The sequence below is a fragment of the Oncorhynchus nerka genome, linkage group LG7, assembly GCF_034236695.1.
Source record: "Oncorhynchus nerka isolate Pitt River linkage group LG7, Oner_Uvic_2.0, whole genome shotgun sequence".
In the NCBI taxonomy this organism is placed as follows: domain Eukaryota; kingdom Metazoa; phylum Chordata; class Actinopteri; order Salmoniformes; family Salmonidae; genus Oncorhynchus; species Oncorhynchus nerka.
Genome location: NC_088402.1, coordinates 36,942,431 through 36,959,695, shown reverse-complemented (window position 1 = coordinate 36,959,695; position 17,265 = coordinate 36,942,431). Strand labels below are relative to the sequence as shown.

General features: G+C 42.7%; 1 protein-coding gene across 1 annotated transcript in view; it reads right to left on the bottom strand.

Moving 5' to 3' along the window:
• The window catches only part of LOC115131549 (atrial natriuretic peptide receptor 1-like), a 118,812-nt gene that overhangs the window by 17,913 nt on the left and 83,634 nt on the right, over positions 1-17,265 (bottom strand). The window contains exons 6-8 of the mRNA XM_029663348.2: positions 12,786-12,880; positions 12,460-12,595; positions 1,075-1,159 (exon numbers count right to left, since the gene is read on the bottom strand). Of these exons, the coding sequence (XP_029519208.1) occupies positions 1,075-1,159; positions 12,460-12,595; positions 12,786-12,880 (316 nt within the window). The remainder of the gene's footprint in view (positions 1-1,074; positions 1,160-12,459; positions 12,596-12,785; positions 12,881-17,265) is intronic.

The following is a 17,265-nucleotide window of genomic DNA, read 5'->3' as shown; positions in this document are numbered from 1 at the left end:
TGTGCTAGCGCTAGAAACATAAAAATGGTATCCACAAGTTCACCTGACTCTGGGGAAGTAGATAAGGGCCTCATTGCCAACATTTTGAAGTATTCCTTTAATAAAATGTGAAATATCGGAATTATCAGACAAAAGTAAAGATTGAGGATAGCTTATATCAAACACAAAGTGACTTTAGCATAATTATTTGAACTTGAACTATTTCACTTTTCACCTATCAAAGTTAACATAAATCTCTAGAAAATGTAAAAACATATTTATTTTTTATATTTGATACGAGACATGATATACTTCGACCTTAGGCCTGATATTCCTCCAGAGAAAACAATTATTTAGAAAGTAAGGTATACTTTCACCTGGACTTGCACTCAATGTCAAACAATTTTATCACAAGACATGACAAGCTATAAAGCAAGTGACCTTTTCAGCTGCAAGACGGATGGAGCTGGAAACAGGCCAGAGAGCAGGGTCAAAGGGCAAACACGGGGCTGGAGGTAAATATATAAAAACACTTTTCAATGGAAAACGAAAATGAATGTTTTTGTATTAAAACAGGTCCAGGTAGTCCCTCACTGTTTGTCTGTTTATTTCTGTGTGGTGCCTAATGAACATGACCCTGGTGGTGAGTCATCACTGAAGAGGAGACAGAAACACTTTTATTCGTTCCTTCTTGGCCTGGCAGTGATCTCCCTGTAATGTGTGAAGAAAGAGTAAGGAAAAAGAGGGCAGAGGAAGAAAGATAGTGAAAAGAGGAGCGTCACAGGGTGAAGAGGACAAGAGAGAGATAGACAGAGTAACAATGTGGGTAAGACAGTTAAACAGGGAGGCAAAAGCATACCATGATTGTAGAAGGCAGAAAAACAAACAGAAGAGGAAGAGATAGGGGGGGATAAAATAGAGAAAAGGAAAGATGTGCAGAGTATGGGAAGAGAGTGAACAGAATGGCGAGAGCAATAGAGGATGGGTGGAGGAGGGGTCGGGAGTGGAGGGGTGGCATAAGAACCCATAACCATCGACCAGTGTCTTGCTCAGGGAAGGGGTACACTGTACGGTAAAAAAAGGGGTACCACTGACCTGTAGATGAAGACGGTGACGGTGGCGATGATGATGAAGATGAAGCACACAACGATGGCCACCATCTGGTGCATAGTGACAGTCCCTGGGGACGAAAGATCAAACTATGTTATTGAATTCTATGAAGTTATACCCAGGGCAAATTCAATAACATCTGTCATAGTATGTTTAGCATATGGCAAGGTTTTGTTCATATAGCTACTACAGTCCCATAGGGAGGAGCATTGACCCAGCTTGGTCCGTGTTTGGCCGGAGTAGGCCGTCATTGCAAATAAGAATTTGTTCTTAACTGACTTGACAAGTTAAATAAAGGTTAAATAAATAAAATAAATACGTTAACATTTGAGTCATATACAGAGCAGACACTCTTATCCATAGCCACTTATAGCATTTGCATCCAGCTAAGGTAGATAAAAATAACCAAATAATATAAGTTGCTTAAACAAGTAAATAAATCCATTTAATATAGCCATCACAATTAGTTGTGATAGGCTTCTAAACCTGAGAATGCCTTGGAAATCAAAACATAAGGGCTGCATGACGCAGCTGTATAAAGCCATATCTATGAGAAGTATCCGGCCATAAGCAAACAAGAAAATGCTCATCCAGAAGCAGCCCTCCTAGTGGCCAGGGACTTTAATGCAGGCAAACCTAAATCCGTTTTACCTCATTTCTACCAGCATGTCACATGTGCAGCCAGAGTAAAAAAAAAACTCTAGACCACCTTTACTCCACACACAGAGACGCATACAAAGCTCTCCCTAGCCCTCCACTTGGCAAATCTGACCATAATTCTATCGTCCTGATTCCTGCTTACAAGCAAAAATTAAAGCAGGAAGTACCAGTGACTCCCTCAATACGGAAGTGGTCAGATAACGTGGATGCTACCGCTACAGGACTTCACTGACATTGTCAACCGCTCCCTGACCGAGTCTGTAATACGTACATGTTTTTGGCTTGGCCCCTAAATCCCTCACAAACTTTTACAGATGTGCAATTGAGAGCATCTTGTCGGGCTGTATCACCGCCTGGTACGGCAACTGCACCACCCACAACCGCAGGGATCTCCAGAGGGTGGTTGCGGTCTGCCCAACGCATCACCGGGGGCAAACTACCTGCCCTCCAGTAAACCTACAGCACCAGATGTCCCAGGAAGGGTAAAAAGATATGAAGGACATCAACCACCCGAGCCATGGCCTGTTCACCCCGCTATCATCCAGAAGGCGAGGTCAGTACAGGTGCCTCAAAGATGGGACCGAGAGACTGAAAAACAGCTTCCATCTTAAGGCCATCAGTTTGTTAAATAGCCATCACTAGCCGGCTTCCACCCGGTTACACAACCCTGCACCTTTGAGGCTGCTGCCCTATATACATGGAATCACTGGCCACTTTAATAATGGAACACTGGTCACATTAATACCGTTTAAATACTGCTTTACTCAACTCATATGTGTATACTGTATTCTATTCTACTGTATTTTAGTCAATGCCACTCCGACATTGCTTGATCTAATATTTATATATTTCTTAAATCCACTCTTTTACTTTTAGATTGCGTGTATTGTGAATCGTTTTTAAATACTACTGCACTGTTGGAACTAGGAAAACAAGCATTTCACTACATCTGCGAAATATGTTCATGTGACCAATACAATTTGATGTTTCAAGGAGACCACCATAGTCCCTGTGCCCAAAGAAGCGAAGGTAACATGCCTAAATTATTACCACGCCATAGCACTCATGTTGGTAGCCATGAAGTGCTTTGAAAGGCTGGTCATGGCTCACATCAACACCATCATGCCGGAAACCCTAGTCCCACCCCAATTCGTATACCACCCCAACAGATCCACAGATGACTCAATCTCAATCGCGCTCCACACTGACCTTTCCCACCTGGACAAAAGGAACATACACCTATGTGAGAATGCTGTTAATTTACCACAGCTGAGCGTTCAACACAATAGTGCACACAAAGCTCATCACTAAGCTCGGGACCCTGGGACTAAACACCTCTCTCTGCAACTGGATCCTGGACTTCCTGACGGGCCGCCCCCAGGTGGTAAGGGTAGGCAACAACACATCTGCCATGCTGAACCTCAACACTGGGGCCGCTCAGGGGTGCGTGCTTAGTCCCGTCCTGTCCTCCCTGTTCAACCATGACTGCATGGCCAAACACGACTCCAACACCATCATTAAGTTTGCTGACGACACAACAGTGGTAGGCCTGATCACCGACAACGATGAGCCTATAGGGAGGAGGTCAGAGACCTGGCAGTGTGGTGCCAGGACAACAACCTCTTCCTCAACGTGAGCAAGACAAAGGAGCTGATTATGGACTATAGGAGAAGGCGGGCAAAACAGGCCCCCATTAACATCGACTGGGCTGTAGTGCAACGGTTCAAGAGTTTGAAGTTCCTTGGTGTCCACATCACCAACAAACTATCATGGTCCAAACACACCAAGACATTCGTGAAGAGGACACGATAACACCTTTTTCCCCATCAGGAGACTGAAAAGATTCGGCATGGGTCCCCAGATCCTCAAAAGGTTATACAGCTGCACCATCGAGAGCATCCTGATCCGTTGCATCACAGTCTGGTATGGAAACTGCTCTGCATCTGACCGTGAGGCGCTACAGAGGGAGTGCGTATGTCCCAGTACATCACTGGGGACAAGCTTCCTGACATCCAGGACCTATATACTAGGCGGTGTCAGAGGAAGGCACAAAAATGGTCAAAGACTCCAGTCACCCAAGTCATAGACTGTTCTCTCTGCTACCGCACGGCAAGCAGTACCGGAGCGCCAAAAGGCTCCTTAACAGCTTCTACCCCCAAGCCATAATACTGCTGAACAATTCATCAAATGGCCACCCGGACTATTTACATTGATCCCCCCCCCCCCCGTTCTTTTTTTTACGCTGCTGCTACCCGCTGTTTATCATCTATTTATAGTCACTTTACCCGTACCTACATGTACAAATTACCTCGACTAACCTGTACCCTCGCACATTGACTCAGTATCGGTACCCCCTGAATATATTCTCGTTATTGTTATTTTATTGTGTTACTTATATTTTTACATGTTTTAAAAAAAAACTTTACTTTATAAAGTTATTTAGAACTTTACTAAATAAAGATATTTAGTACATATTTTCTCAACTGCATTGTTGGTTAAGGGCTAGTAAGTAAGCATTTCACCGTAAGGTCTACACTAGTTGTATTCGACACACATGACAAATGCAAATGTATTTGATTGATTTGATGCAACTCTATACATGGGCTCTGATCCTTTCCCTTCCAGCAGGGAGAGAGAGACAACTGCATTGCTGCTATGCTTTGTAGCAATAAAGGCAGGGGATATCTAATCAATGAAAGATGGAATTTAAATTACAGAAATGAGAAAGAAAAGTTACAACGACCAAAAGCCAACAGGTAGGCTGCTATTTACACTATAATCAGAGTGGAGTTATGTTATCTACGATAATCGAGAATTTCACAAAGCATGCTTTCCACCTGTCTACCCCAACCCCGGCCAACAGCTCCCCCCCCCCCCCCCCCGCAGCAATTGGCCCAAGCCCCCCCGCTTCTCCTTCACCCATAATTTGCAAAGAAATTAATAAAAAATCCTACAATGTGATTTTCTGGATTTTTTTCTCCTTTTGTCTGTCATAGTTGAAGTGTACCTATGATGAAAATTACAGGCCTCTCTCATCTTTTTAAGTGGGAGAACTTTCACAATTGGTGGCTGACTAAATACTTTTTTGCCCCACTGTATGTTATTTGATGTGGCTCTCTGCAATTTCTCCGGATGTTTTGGAGGCATTTCTGAACATGGCGCCAATGTAAACTGAGGTTTTTGGATATAAATATGAACTTGATCGAACAAAACATACATGTATTGTGTAACATTGAGTCCTGGGAGTGTCATCTGATGAAGATCATCAAAGGTTAGTGATTCATTTTATCTATATTTTTGCTTTTTGTGACACCTCTCTTTGGTTGGAAAATGGCTGAATGCTTTCTGTGACTAGTTGCTGACCTAACATAATGATATGTTCTGCTTCCTGCTGAAAAGCATTTTTGAAATCGGACACTGTGGTTGGATTAACGAGAAGTGTATCTTTAAAATGGTGCAAAATACTTGTATGGCTGAGGAATTTTAATTAAGAGATTTCTGTTGTTTTGAATTTGGCACCCTGCAATTTCACTGGCTGTTGGCGAGGTGGGACGCTAGCGTCCCTAACGATCCCAGAAAGGTTAAGTCTGATGTCTTGAGATGTTGCTTCAATATATCCACATAATTTTCACGCTTCATGATGCCATATATTTTGTGAAGTGCCCCAGTCCCTCCAGCAGCAAAGCACCCCCCCAACATGTTGCCAACCCCGTGCTTCACGGTTGGGATGGTGTTCTTCGGCTTGCAAGCCTCCACCTTCTTCCTCCAATCATAACGATGGTCATTATGGCCAAACAGTTCCATTTTTGTTTCATCAGACCAGAGGTCATTTCTCCAAAAAGTATCTTTGTTCCCCTGAGCAATTGCAAACAGTTGTCTGGCTTTTTTATTGCGGTTTTGGACCAGTGGCTTCTTCCTTGCTGAGCGGCCTTTCAGGTTATGTTGATATAATACTGGTTTAACTGTGGATATAGATACTTTTGTACCTGTTCCCTCCAGCATCTTCACAAGGTCCTTTGCTGTTGTTTAATTTTTTTATTTATTTCACCTTTATTTAACCAGGTAGGCTAGTTGAGAACAAGTTCTCATTTGCAACTGCGACCTGGCCAAGATAAGGCATAGCAGTGTGAACAGACAACACAGAGTTACACATGGAGTAAACAATTAACAAGTCAATAACACAGTAGAAAAAAAGGGGGAGTCTATATACAATGTGTGCAAAAGGCATGAGGAGGTAGGCGAATAATTACAATTTTGCAGATTAACACTGGAGTGATAAATGATCAGATGGTCATGTACAGGTAGAGATATTGGTGTGCAAAAGAGCAGAAAAGTAAATAAATAAAAACAGTATGGGGATGAGGTAGGTGAAAATGGGTGGGCTATTTACCAATAGACTATGTACAGCTGCAGCGATCGGTTAGCTGCTCAGATCGCTGATGTTTAAAGTTGGTGAGGGAGATAAAAGTCTCCAACTTCAGCGATTTTTGCAATTCGTTCCAGTCACAGGCAGCAGAGTACTGGAATGAAAGGCAGCCAAATGAGGTGTTGGCTTTAAGGATGATCAGTGAGATACACCTGCTGGAGCGCGTGCTACGGATGGATGTTGCCATCGTGACCAGTGAACTGAGATAAGGCGGAGCTTTACCTAGCATGGACTTGTAGATGACCTGGAGCCAGTGGGTCTGGTGACGAATATGTAGCGAGGGCCAGCCGACTAGAGCATACAAGTCACAGTGGTGTATTTGGAGGGCCAGTTGGTCAGGATGACGTCTATGAGGGTGCCCTTGTTTACAGAGTTAGGGTTGTACCTGGTGGGTTCCTTGATGATTTGTGTGAGATTGAGGGCATCTATCTTAGATTGTAGGACTGCCGGGGTGTTAAGCATATCCCAGTTTAGGTCACCTAACAGAACAAACTCTGAAGCTAGATGGGGGGCGATCAATTCACAAATGGTGTCCAGGGCACAGCTGGGAGCTGAGGGGGGTCGGTAGCAGGCGGCAACAGTGAGAGACTTATTTCTGGCGAGAGTAATTTTCAAAATTCTAGAATTGATTTGCACTTTTTGCACCAAAGTACGTTCATCTCTAGGAGACAGAACTCGTCTCCTTCCTGAGCGGTATGACAGCTGCGTGGTCCCATGGTGTTTATACTTGCGTACTATTGTTTGTACAGATGAACATGGTACCTTCAGGCGTTTGGAAATTGCTCCCAAGGATGAACCAGACTTGTGGAGGTCTACAATTGTTTTCTGAAGTCTTGGCTGATTTCTTTTGATTTTCCCATGATGTCAAGCAAAGAGGCACTGGGTTTGAAGGTAGGCCTTGAAATACATCCACAGGTACACCTACAATTGACTCAAATTATGTCAATTAGCCTATCAGAAGCTTCTAAAGCCATGACATAATTTTCTGGAATTTTCAACTTAGTGTATGTAAACTTCTGACCCATTGGAAATGTGATACAGTGTTGTTGGAAAAATTACTTGTGTCATGCTCAAAGTAGATGTCCAAACCGACTTGTCAAAACTATAGTTTGTTAACAAGGAATTTGTCGAGTGGTTGAAAAATGAGTTTTAATGACACCGACCTAAGTGTATGTAAACTTCCGACTTCAACTGTACATCTGGTCCTTCTTTGGACACTGTGTTAACAAACCTCCAAACAAGCTTCAACGCCATACAAAACTCCTTCCATGGCCTCCAACTGCTCTTAAAAGCCCACACCCGCCCGCCCGACTAGCATCACTTCTCTGGACGGTTCTGACTTAGAATATGTGGACAACTACAAATACCTAGGTGTCTGGCTAGACTGTAAACTCTCCTTCCAGACTCACATTAAGCATCTCCAATCAAAGTTAAATCTAGAATCTGCTTTCTATTTTGCAACAAAGCCTCCTTCACTTATGCTGCCAAACATACCCTCGTAAAACCGACTAGCCTACCGATCCTTGACTTCGGCGATGTCATTTACAAAATAGCCTCAAACACTCTACTCAGCAAATTGGATGCAGTCTATCACAGTGCCATCCGTTTTGTCACCAAAGCCCCATATACTACCCACCACTGCGACCTGTATGCTCTCGTTGGCCGGACCTCACTACATATTCATCGCTAAACCCACTGGCTCCAGGTCATCTATAAGTCTTTGCTTGGTAAAGCTCTGCCTTATCTCAGCTCACTGGTCACCATAGAAACACCCACCAGTAGCACACGCTCCAGCAGGTATATTTCACTGGTCATCCAACACCTCTTTTGGCCGCCTTTCCTTCCAGTTCTCTGCTGCCGATGACTGGAACGAATTGCAAAAATCACTGAAGTTGGAGACATATCTCTCCAACTAACTTTAAGCGTCAGCTTTCAGAGCAGCTTACCGTTTGCTGCAGCTGTACACAGCCCATCTGTAAATAGCCCATCCAACCAACTGCCTACCTCATCCCCATATTTGTTTTGTTTTTCTGCTCTTTTGCACATCAGTATTTCTACTTGCACATCCTCATCTGCACATATAGCACTCCAGTGTAAATGGCTAAATTGTAATTACATCACCACTATTGGCCTATTTATTGCCTTACCTCCTTACTTAATTTGCACACACTGTATACATATTTTTCTATTGTGTTATTGACTGTACATTTATTTATCCCATGTGTAACTCTGTGTTGTTGTTTTTGTCGCACTGCTTTGCTTTATCTTGGCCAGGTTGCAGTTGTAAATGAGAACTCGTTCTCAACTGGCCTACCTGGTTAAATAAAGGTGAAATATTTTATTTTTAAAATGTGTAGGCTAACTGAGGGACAGTGAAAAGCTCAGTAATGTTATGGCTAGGCTCAATTAGCCTAGTTAGCTAGCTTCTTTCAGTTTGATGCAGTCGAAAACATAATGTTAACTTTCACTGCTATGCGGATGACACACAGCTGTACATTTCAATGAAACATGGTGAAGCCCCAAAATTGCCCTCGCTAGAAGCCTGTGTTTCAGACATAAGGAAGTGGATGGCTGCAAACTTTCTACATTTAAACTCGGACAAAACAGAGATGCTTGTTTTCGGTCCCAAGAAACAAAGAGATCTTCTGTTGAATCTGACAATTAATCTTGATGGTTGTACAGTCGTCTCAAATAAAACTGTGAAGGACCTCGAGGTTAATCTGGACCCCGATCTCTCTTTTGACATATCAAGACTGTTTCAAAGACAGCTTTTTTCCATCTACGTAACATTGCAAAAATCCGGAACTTTGGTAAGTTGGTGGTCGAAGATATCCCTCTAGTGGTGTGGGGGCTGTGCCATGGTAATATCCTGCCTGTTTGGCCCTGTCCGGGGGTATCATCAGATGGGGCCACAGTGTCTCCTGACACCTCCTGTCTCAGCCTCCAGTATTTATGCTGCAGTAGTTTATGTTTCAGGGGGCTAGGGTCAGTCTGTTATATCTGGAGTATTTCTCCTGTCTTATCCTGTGTGCATTTAAGTATGCTCTCTCTAATTCTCTCTCTCTGTCTCTCTTTCTTTCTCTCGCGCTCTTGGAGGACCTGAGCCCTATAACCATGCCTCCGGACTACCTGGCATGATGACTCCTTGCTGTCCCCAGTCCACCTGGCCGTGCTGCTCCAGTTTCAACTGTTCTGCCTGCGGCTATGGAACCCTGACCTGTTCACCGGACGTGCTACCTGTCCCAGACCTGCTGTTTTCAACTCTCTTGAGACAGCAGGAGCGGTAGATATACTCTCAATGATCGGCTATGAAAAGCCAACTGACATTTACTCCTGAGGTGCTGACTTGTTGCACCCTCGACAACTACTGTGATTATTATTATTTGACCATGCTGGTAATTTATGAACATTTGAACATCTTGACCCTGTTGTTATAATCTCCACACGGCACAGCAAGAAGAGGAATGGCCACCACTCATAGCCTGGTTCTTCTCTAGGTTTCGTCCTAGGTTTCGGCCTTTCTAGGGAGTTTTTCCGAGCACCGTGCTTCTACACCTGCATTGCTTGCTGTTTGGGGTTTTAGGCTGGGTTTCTGTACAGCACTTGGATATATCAGCTGATGTAAGAAGGGCTATATAAATACATTTGAAGACAGCTACTATTTAACCAGATGGGATGATAAATAACTAGCAAGAAGTTAGTCTAGCATGAGATAAGTGGTTGCGGTCTCTCCCTCTGTGCCTTATGGTGCTCTGAGCTTCCTATGTGTCACACACACACACACCCTCCACTCCTCCTAATAGCCCACAGCTGCTCGCTCTTTGCCTCTCCCCCTTTCTCCATGGCTCCGGTTGAATAAAGTAGAAAAACATTTGGCAATTGGCAAAACAATTTCTGCTGCTTCCTTCACTTGTATTGGACAGTTTGTCCTTTTGGTCCTTTCGGAACAGGTTTAAAAAATGTCTGCATAATGGGTCCGGGTCAGGCTTTACCGTGTCCATTTCATAACAGCACTCTAAAGGAGTCAGAACGCTTCAGTTCGGCTGGTGGCTAGCCAAAGTCGGATAGTCGAACCGAATGAGAAACTAAATCGGCAGTAGTACTGTTTGACCATTTTAAGATGCCATAGCCAGCATACACTTCCTCAAAATAGTCAGAATTAGTCAAAGATAACTGAAGAAATCTGTCAATAATTTTGACGTAAAAATCCTTAGCGAAGTCAAAAATTTACAAAAATGTCAATATGTCATCATAATATTTGCACAAACTCTTCCAAACTGCAAAAAGCATGCTGAGCGCTGAGTACCAGCTAATTAGCAAGGGCCATTAGCAAGATTGGTAGGCTACCCATCAGCGCCATTAATTTGCATAGTTTTAGATTGAGATTACCGTGATCAACGGTCACAGGAAATTTGTCTCCTATCATCATGACTGCCGGTGTGGTGTTAATATGGCCACCGCAACGGCCATAATTGTGAGCAGCACAACATTTTAATGTTTCTCTCAGTGTTTATAAAATCTCCAGGGGTTTTGTTAATTCGTATGCAAATATACATACAGTGGGGAGAACAAGTATTTGATACACTGCCGATTTTTCAGGTTTTCCTACTTACAAAGCATGTAGAGGTCTGTCATTTTTATCATAGGTACACTTCAACTGTGAGAGACGGAATCTAAAACAAAAATCCAGAAAATCACATTGTATGATTTTCAAGTAATTAATTTGCATTTTATTGCATGACATAAGTATTTGATCACCTACCAACCAGTAAGAATTCCGGCTCTCACAGACCTGTTAGTTTTTCTTTAAGAAGCCCTCCTGTTCTCCACTCATTACCTGTATTAACTGCACCTGTTTGAACTCGTTACCTGTATAAAAGACACCTGTCCCCACACTCAATCAAACAGACTCCAACCTCTCCACAATGGCCAAGACCAGAGAGCTGTGTAAGGACATCAGGGATAAAATTGTAGACAAATCAAATCAAATTTATTTATATAGCCCTTCGTACATCAGCTGATATCTCAAAGTGCTGTACAGAAACCCAGCCTAAAACCCCAAACAGCAAGCAATGCAGGTGTAGACCTGCACAAGGCTGGGATGGGCCATCAAGATGACCATCAAGATGACCATCAAGATGATCAAGATGATGGTCAATCACCCTCGGTCTGGGGCTCCATGCAAGATCTCACCTCGTGGGGCATCAATGATCATGAGGAAAGGTGAGGGATCAGCCCAGAACTACATGGCAGGACCTGGTCAATGACCTGAAGAGAGCTGGGACCACAGTCTCAAAGAAAACCATTAGTAACACACTACGCCGTCATGGATTAAAATCCTGCAGTGCACGCAAGGTCCCCCTGCTCAAGCCAGCGCATGTCCAGGCCCGTCTGAAGTTCGCCAATGACCATCTGGATGATCCAGAGGAGGAATGGGAGAAGGTCATGTGGTCTGATGAGACAAAAATAGAGCTTTTTGGTCTAAACTCCACTCGCCGTGTTTGGAGGAAGAAGAAGGATGAGTACAACCCCAAGAACACCATCCCAATCGTGAAGCATGGAGGTGGAAACATCATTCTTTGGGGATGCTTTTCTGCAAAGGAGACAGGACGACTGCACCATATTGAGGGGAGGATGGATGGGGCCATGTATCGCGAGATCTTGGCCAACAACCTCCTTCCCTCAGTAAGACCATTGAAGATGGGTCATGGCTGGGTCTTCCAGCATGACAACGACCAAAAACACACAGCCAGGGCAACTAAGGAGTGGCTCCTTAAGAAGCATCTCAAGGTCCTGGAGTGGCCTAGCCAGTCTCCAGACCTGAACCCAATAGAACATCTTTGGAGGGAGCTGAAAGTCCGTATTGCCCAACGACAGCCCCGAAACCTGAAGGATCTGGAGAAGGTCTGTATGGAGGAGTGGGCCAAAATCCCTGCTGCAGTGTGTGCAAACCTGGTCAAGAACTACAGGGAACGTATGATCTATGTAATTGCAAACAAAGGTTTCTGTACCAAATATTAAGTTCTGCTTTTCTGATGTATCAAATACTTATGTCATGCAATAAAATGCTAATTACTTACTTAAAAATCATACAATGTGATTTTCTGGATTTTTGTTTTAGATTCCATCTCTCACAGTTGAAGTGTACCTATGTTCGAAATTACAGACCTCTACATGCTTTGTAAGTAGGAAAACCTTCAAAATCTGCCGTGTATCAAATACTTGTTCTCCCCACTGTATTTTTATGTTGATAAATGAGGCCCCAGGGGTTCCTCGGTGCATACGTGCTAAGCAAGCGGGCTTGTCATTCTTGAAGCCACAGTCGGGGATGTCTTGGGGCGGGGCGCCCCCCGGCCACTGGACCTTCATGCCCGGCACTGGAACCAACTCCTTCAGGGTGCTGTTGTAGACGGATACGATCTGGAGATACACAGGATAGATGGTTAGCCTAACTTTGGGTGTTGAACGAAAGTGCATGTCATTGCAGGTTTTGTAGCTGCTACACTGGAAGAGGACAAAGAACACAGCTACAGAGTGTGAGCGTGTATTTATGTGCCAGTGTGTGTTTGTGCCTAACCACCATTTTGCTAGAGGAGCAGTCAGTGCCTACCTGAAAGACCCCAGAGTCAAGATCGGTCATGTCCCACAAGGCAAAGTCAATCTCCCGATCGCCTTCTCCATCAATTTGAACCAAGCCAGTAACACCTGCCACAGAAGAAAGAGAGAGAGAGAGAGAGAGAGAGAGAGAGAGAGAGAGAGAGAGAGAGAGAGAGAGCAGAGGAGAGAGAGACAGAGAGAGAGAGAGAGAGAGAGGGAGAGAGAGAACAGAGAGAGAGAGAACAGAGAGAGAGAGAGAACAGAGAGAGAGAGAGAGAGAGAACAGAGGGATTAACACAAAGGATTCAGGTGCACAATCTGGGCGCAAGCTGTGCTTTTTCCTCATTGCTTTCAAGATTGAGAGATGGGCCCTTTGTTCAATCCCGTTAGTTGATTTGGTTGCCCTTCACAAAATAAATGAACAAACTAGCCAGCTGGATCCATATTGTGTAGCACCACCTGTTGCCAGTCCCTGTGTGTTGCTATATCCTGTCCCCCGCAGTAAAACAAACCAACAGGATGCAGAAAGTTAGCCATGCCAAGTCACAAGTACAGATGTAGGATCTTCATTTGAGCCAGTTTGCTACAGCAGGAAAATGATCCCGCAGCAACAGGAAATGTGAATTATTATCTGGATTATAAATTGACATTTTTGTAGGGGTTGATACATTTTTCATAAGGGAATATCAAACTTCAGAATCCTTTTTTAAACCTGAAATACACAACAAGTTTCAGATTTAAAATTAAGATCCTACACCTCAAGTCAAAATTTGAGGTAAATTAACAACTTAACTTCCGTACACCGTCTTTAATGTTGTGGAGGGGTAATGGGAAATAGGAGCATAATGTGATGTAAAGCCCCTCTCTTGAATCAAGTCTTTGGTTAAGTAATCCATACGGCACATTTATCAAGCTCGCTTATAAAAAAACTTCAACCACACCGCGCACACTTGAGACGGACATGGTTTTAAATATCAATAGGGTTTAGGGGAAACCAAGGAAAATATATGAGGTGATTCAAACTCATGCCATCTCTTAGTTTGGCTCTTGGCCCTACAGTTGTGAGACCTAAAAAGTTAGCTTGTTACAGAAAAAAACTAAAACTTGTACTAGAACATGTTATTGTTGCACATGCACTGCAGCAATAATTATGCCAAATAAAGTGGCGTGAGCTGACTTTTAGTTTGGAAGTTTTTAGAACTTCACAGGCACCTAGCCATTTCCCATACTTCACCTCTTAGTCTTATTTGATCAATGACAGAGACACACAGTATCTGGAAACTGAACCTGCAACCTCACAGTGAAAAGCCTCCTAACCCAAACCTCCCACTTCTTCACACCACTGTGCTGGAAGAGTGTAGTAATAAAGTTTGGAGAAAAAAAATCTCTCTCCTTCGGCACTCTCAAATTCCTCTATCTTCTTGAGTCAGAGTTGAACAGATTTGATTTGAGCCCATAGAAATAAGATCCCTGTAAGCGGTGCGTAACTGACTGCAGGGAAGTCAGGCGAAGGAAAGCAGAAATGGGTAACAACTGGAGCACTTTAATAATGCAAAAACAAGCTGTACCCACAAGAACAAAACCAGACATAAGTGCACATGCCCTTACAACAAATAATCTCACACAAAGACATGGGGGGAACAGAGGGTTAACTTCTTCGATATAGGGGGCGCTCTTTTAATTTTTGGATGAAAAACGTTCCCGTTTTAAACAAGATATTTTGTCACGAAAAGATGCTCGACTATGCATATAATTGACAGCTTTGGAAAGAAAACACTGACGTTTCCAAAACTGCAAAGATATTGTCTGTGAGTGCCACAGAACTGATGTTACAGAAAAAAAAAACAGATAAAAATACAATCAGGAAGTGCCGCATTTTTTGAAACCGCCTCATGGAAATGACTCCTTATATGGCTGTGGAGGAGCTAGGAGTCAGCTTACCTTTTACACGTTTTCCCCAAGGTGTCTGCAGCATTGTGACGTATTTGTAGGCATATCATTGGAAGATTGACCCTAAGAGACTACATTTACCAGGTGGTCGCTTGGTGTCCTCCGTTGCAATTATTGCGTAATCTCCAGCTGCAGTACTTTTCCGTTTGCTACTGAGGAGAAACCCAACTGCCACGAAGGATTTATCATCGAATAGATATGTGAAAAACACCTTGAGGATGATTCTAAACAACGTTTGCCATGTTTCTGTCAATATTATTATTAAGTTTGGCGTTGTAGTGAATGAATTTTCGTTTTTTTTTCTTAGCCAAAAGTGATGAACAAAACAGAGCGATTTCTCCTACACAAATAATCTTTTTGGAAAAAATGAACATTTGCTATCTAACTGAGAGTCTCCTCATCCGAAGTTCTTCAAAGGTAAATTATTTTTATTTGAATGCTTTTCTTGTTTTTGTGAAAATGTTGCCTGCTGAATGCTAGGCTTAATGCTATGCTAGGCTACCAATACTCTTACACAAAAGCTTGTGTAGCTTTGGTTGAAAAGCATATTTTGAAAATCTGAGATGACAGTGTTGTTAACAAAAGGCTAAGCTTGTGTTTCAATATATTTATTTCATTTCATTTGCGATTTTCATGAATAGAAAAAGTTGCGTTATGCTAATGCATTATAGTTTAAGTATTTTTCTGTCGATTTCTCAGCCAAGCAGGATGAACAAACGTGACGTTTTTCACCTACAAAAATATTATTTTTGGAAAAAAGGAACATTTGCTAACATCTAACTGGGAGTCTCCTAAGTGAAAGCATCTGAAGTTCTTCAAAGGTAAATTATTTAATTTGGTTGCTTTTCTTATTTTTGTGAAAATGTTGCCTGCTGCCAGCACAGCCTAGCATAGCATTATGCCATGCTAAACTTACACAAATGCTTATCTAGCATTGGCTGTAACGCATATTTTGAAAATCTGAGATGATAGTGTTGTTAACAAAAGGCTAAGCTTGTGTTTGAATATATTTATTTCATTTCATTTGCGATTTTCATGAATAGGAAATGTTGCGTTATGGTAATGCGCTTGAGGCTATGATTACGCTCCCGGATACGGGATTGCTCGTCACTAGAGGTTAAATACACGACAAGTAATGAGGGAATGTAAACCAGGTGTGTGGGAAAATAAGACAAAACAAATGGAAAATGAAAGGTGGATCGACGATGGCTAGAAGCCCGGTGACGTCGACCGCAGAACGCCGCCCGAACAAGGAGAGGAACCGACTTCGGCGGAAGTCGTGACAATCACTTTATTATGTTATATTTACTACTTCTATGATTGAGTCTCTACCTTGCTCAACGCCATCAGAAGTGAATCATTGCATAACCATTATTCATTTAACACATTTATTTATCTCTGTGTCCAACATGCTGCGTCCTACATGTTCTACTGCTCTGACCTCAGATCAGATATGAAAGGTATCATACAGTGGCTGTCCCTGACCTGAGTCTATAAGGCTCATAGTTGACTGAGGTAGTACAGCTCACTCTACCAAATTAATGCTTATATATTACAAGATCTCTAAGGTTAACAGGGTGAATCACGGATGGAATACATTTATATAACCTTCAAGGCCTAGGTCTCAAAGTACTTTACATTATATGGGGGTTAGTCATCGTATAATTCATCTGCGTTCCTATTTCCAAAGGTATTTGGCACAGATGGCTATGGTTCTTTCAAAGTCATCATCATTTCAACAGACACAGTCTATTCAGACATACATATGACGGACCCCCAAGGACATAATGTACAGTAAACGCGTTCCCTAAAAAGGATCTAATTTGTTTCTACAATACATGATGTCCATCTATAAGGAATCGTGATGATACTGGCAATTTATGGCTTCTCAATGTCAAACTATATAGGCGAGGTCAGCACAGGTGCATCTAAGCTGGGACCGAGAGACTGAAAAACAGCTTCTATCTCAGGTCATCAGACTGCTAAACAGCCATCACTAACTCAGAGAGGCTGCTGCCTACATTAAGACCCAATCTCTGGCCACTTTAATAAATGAATCACTCGTCACTTTAAACAATGCCACTCTAAATAATGCCACTTTAATAATGCTTACATATCTTACATTACTCATATCACATGTATATACTGTATTTTATACCTTCTATTGCACCTCGCCTATGCCGCTCGGCCATCGCTCATCCATATACTTACAGGTACATTATCTCATTCCCCCTTTATATTTGTGTGTATTAAGTAGTTGTTGGGGAATTGTTAGATATTACTGCACTGTCAGAACTAGAAGCACAAGCATTTCGCTACACTCGCATTAACATCTGCTAACTATGTGATTTGATTTGAGCAGCTACCCAACTTCGAATCTCCAGGACAGATATCCATCACTTGTAAATCTGACTAAAACCATTTTGAATAGTTGTGAAATGTATCCCTCCACTCCCTGCCTTGAAGTAATTATCACTAATCGTACACAACTGGAAAGGTGTAAGCAAGGGTTCCACTACATAATTTAACCTAGTCCAAAAATG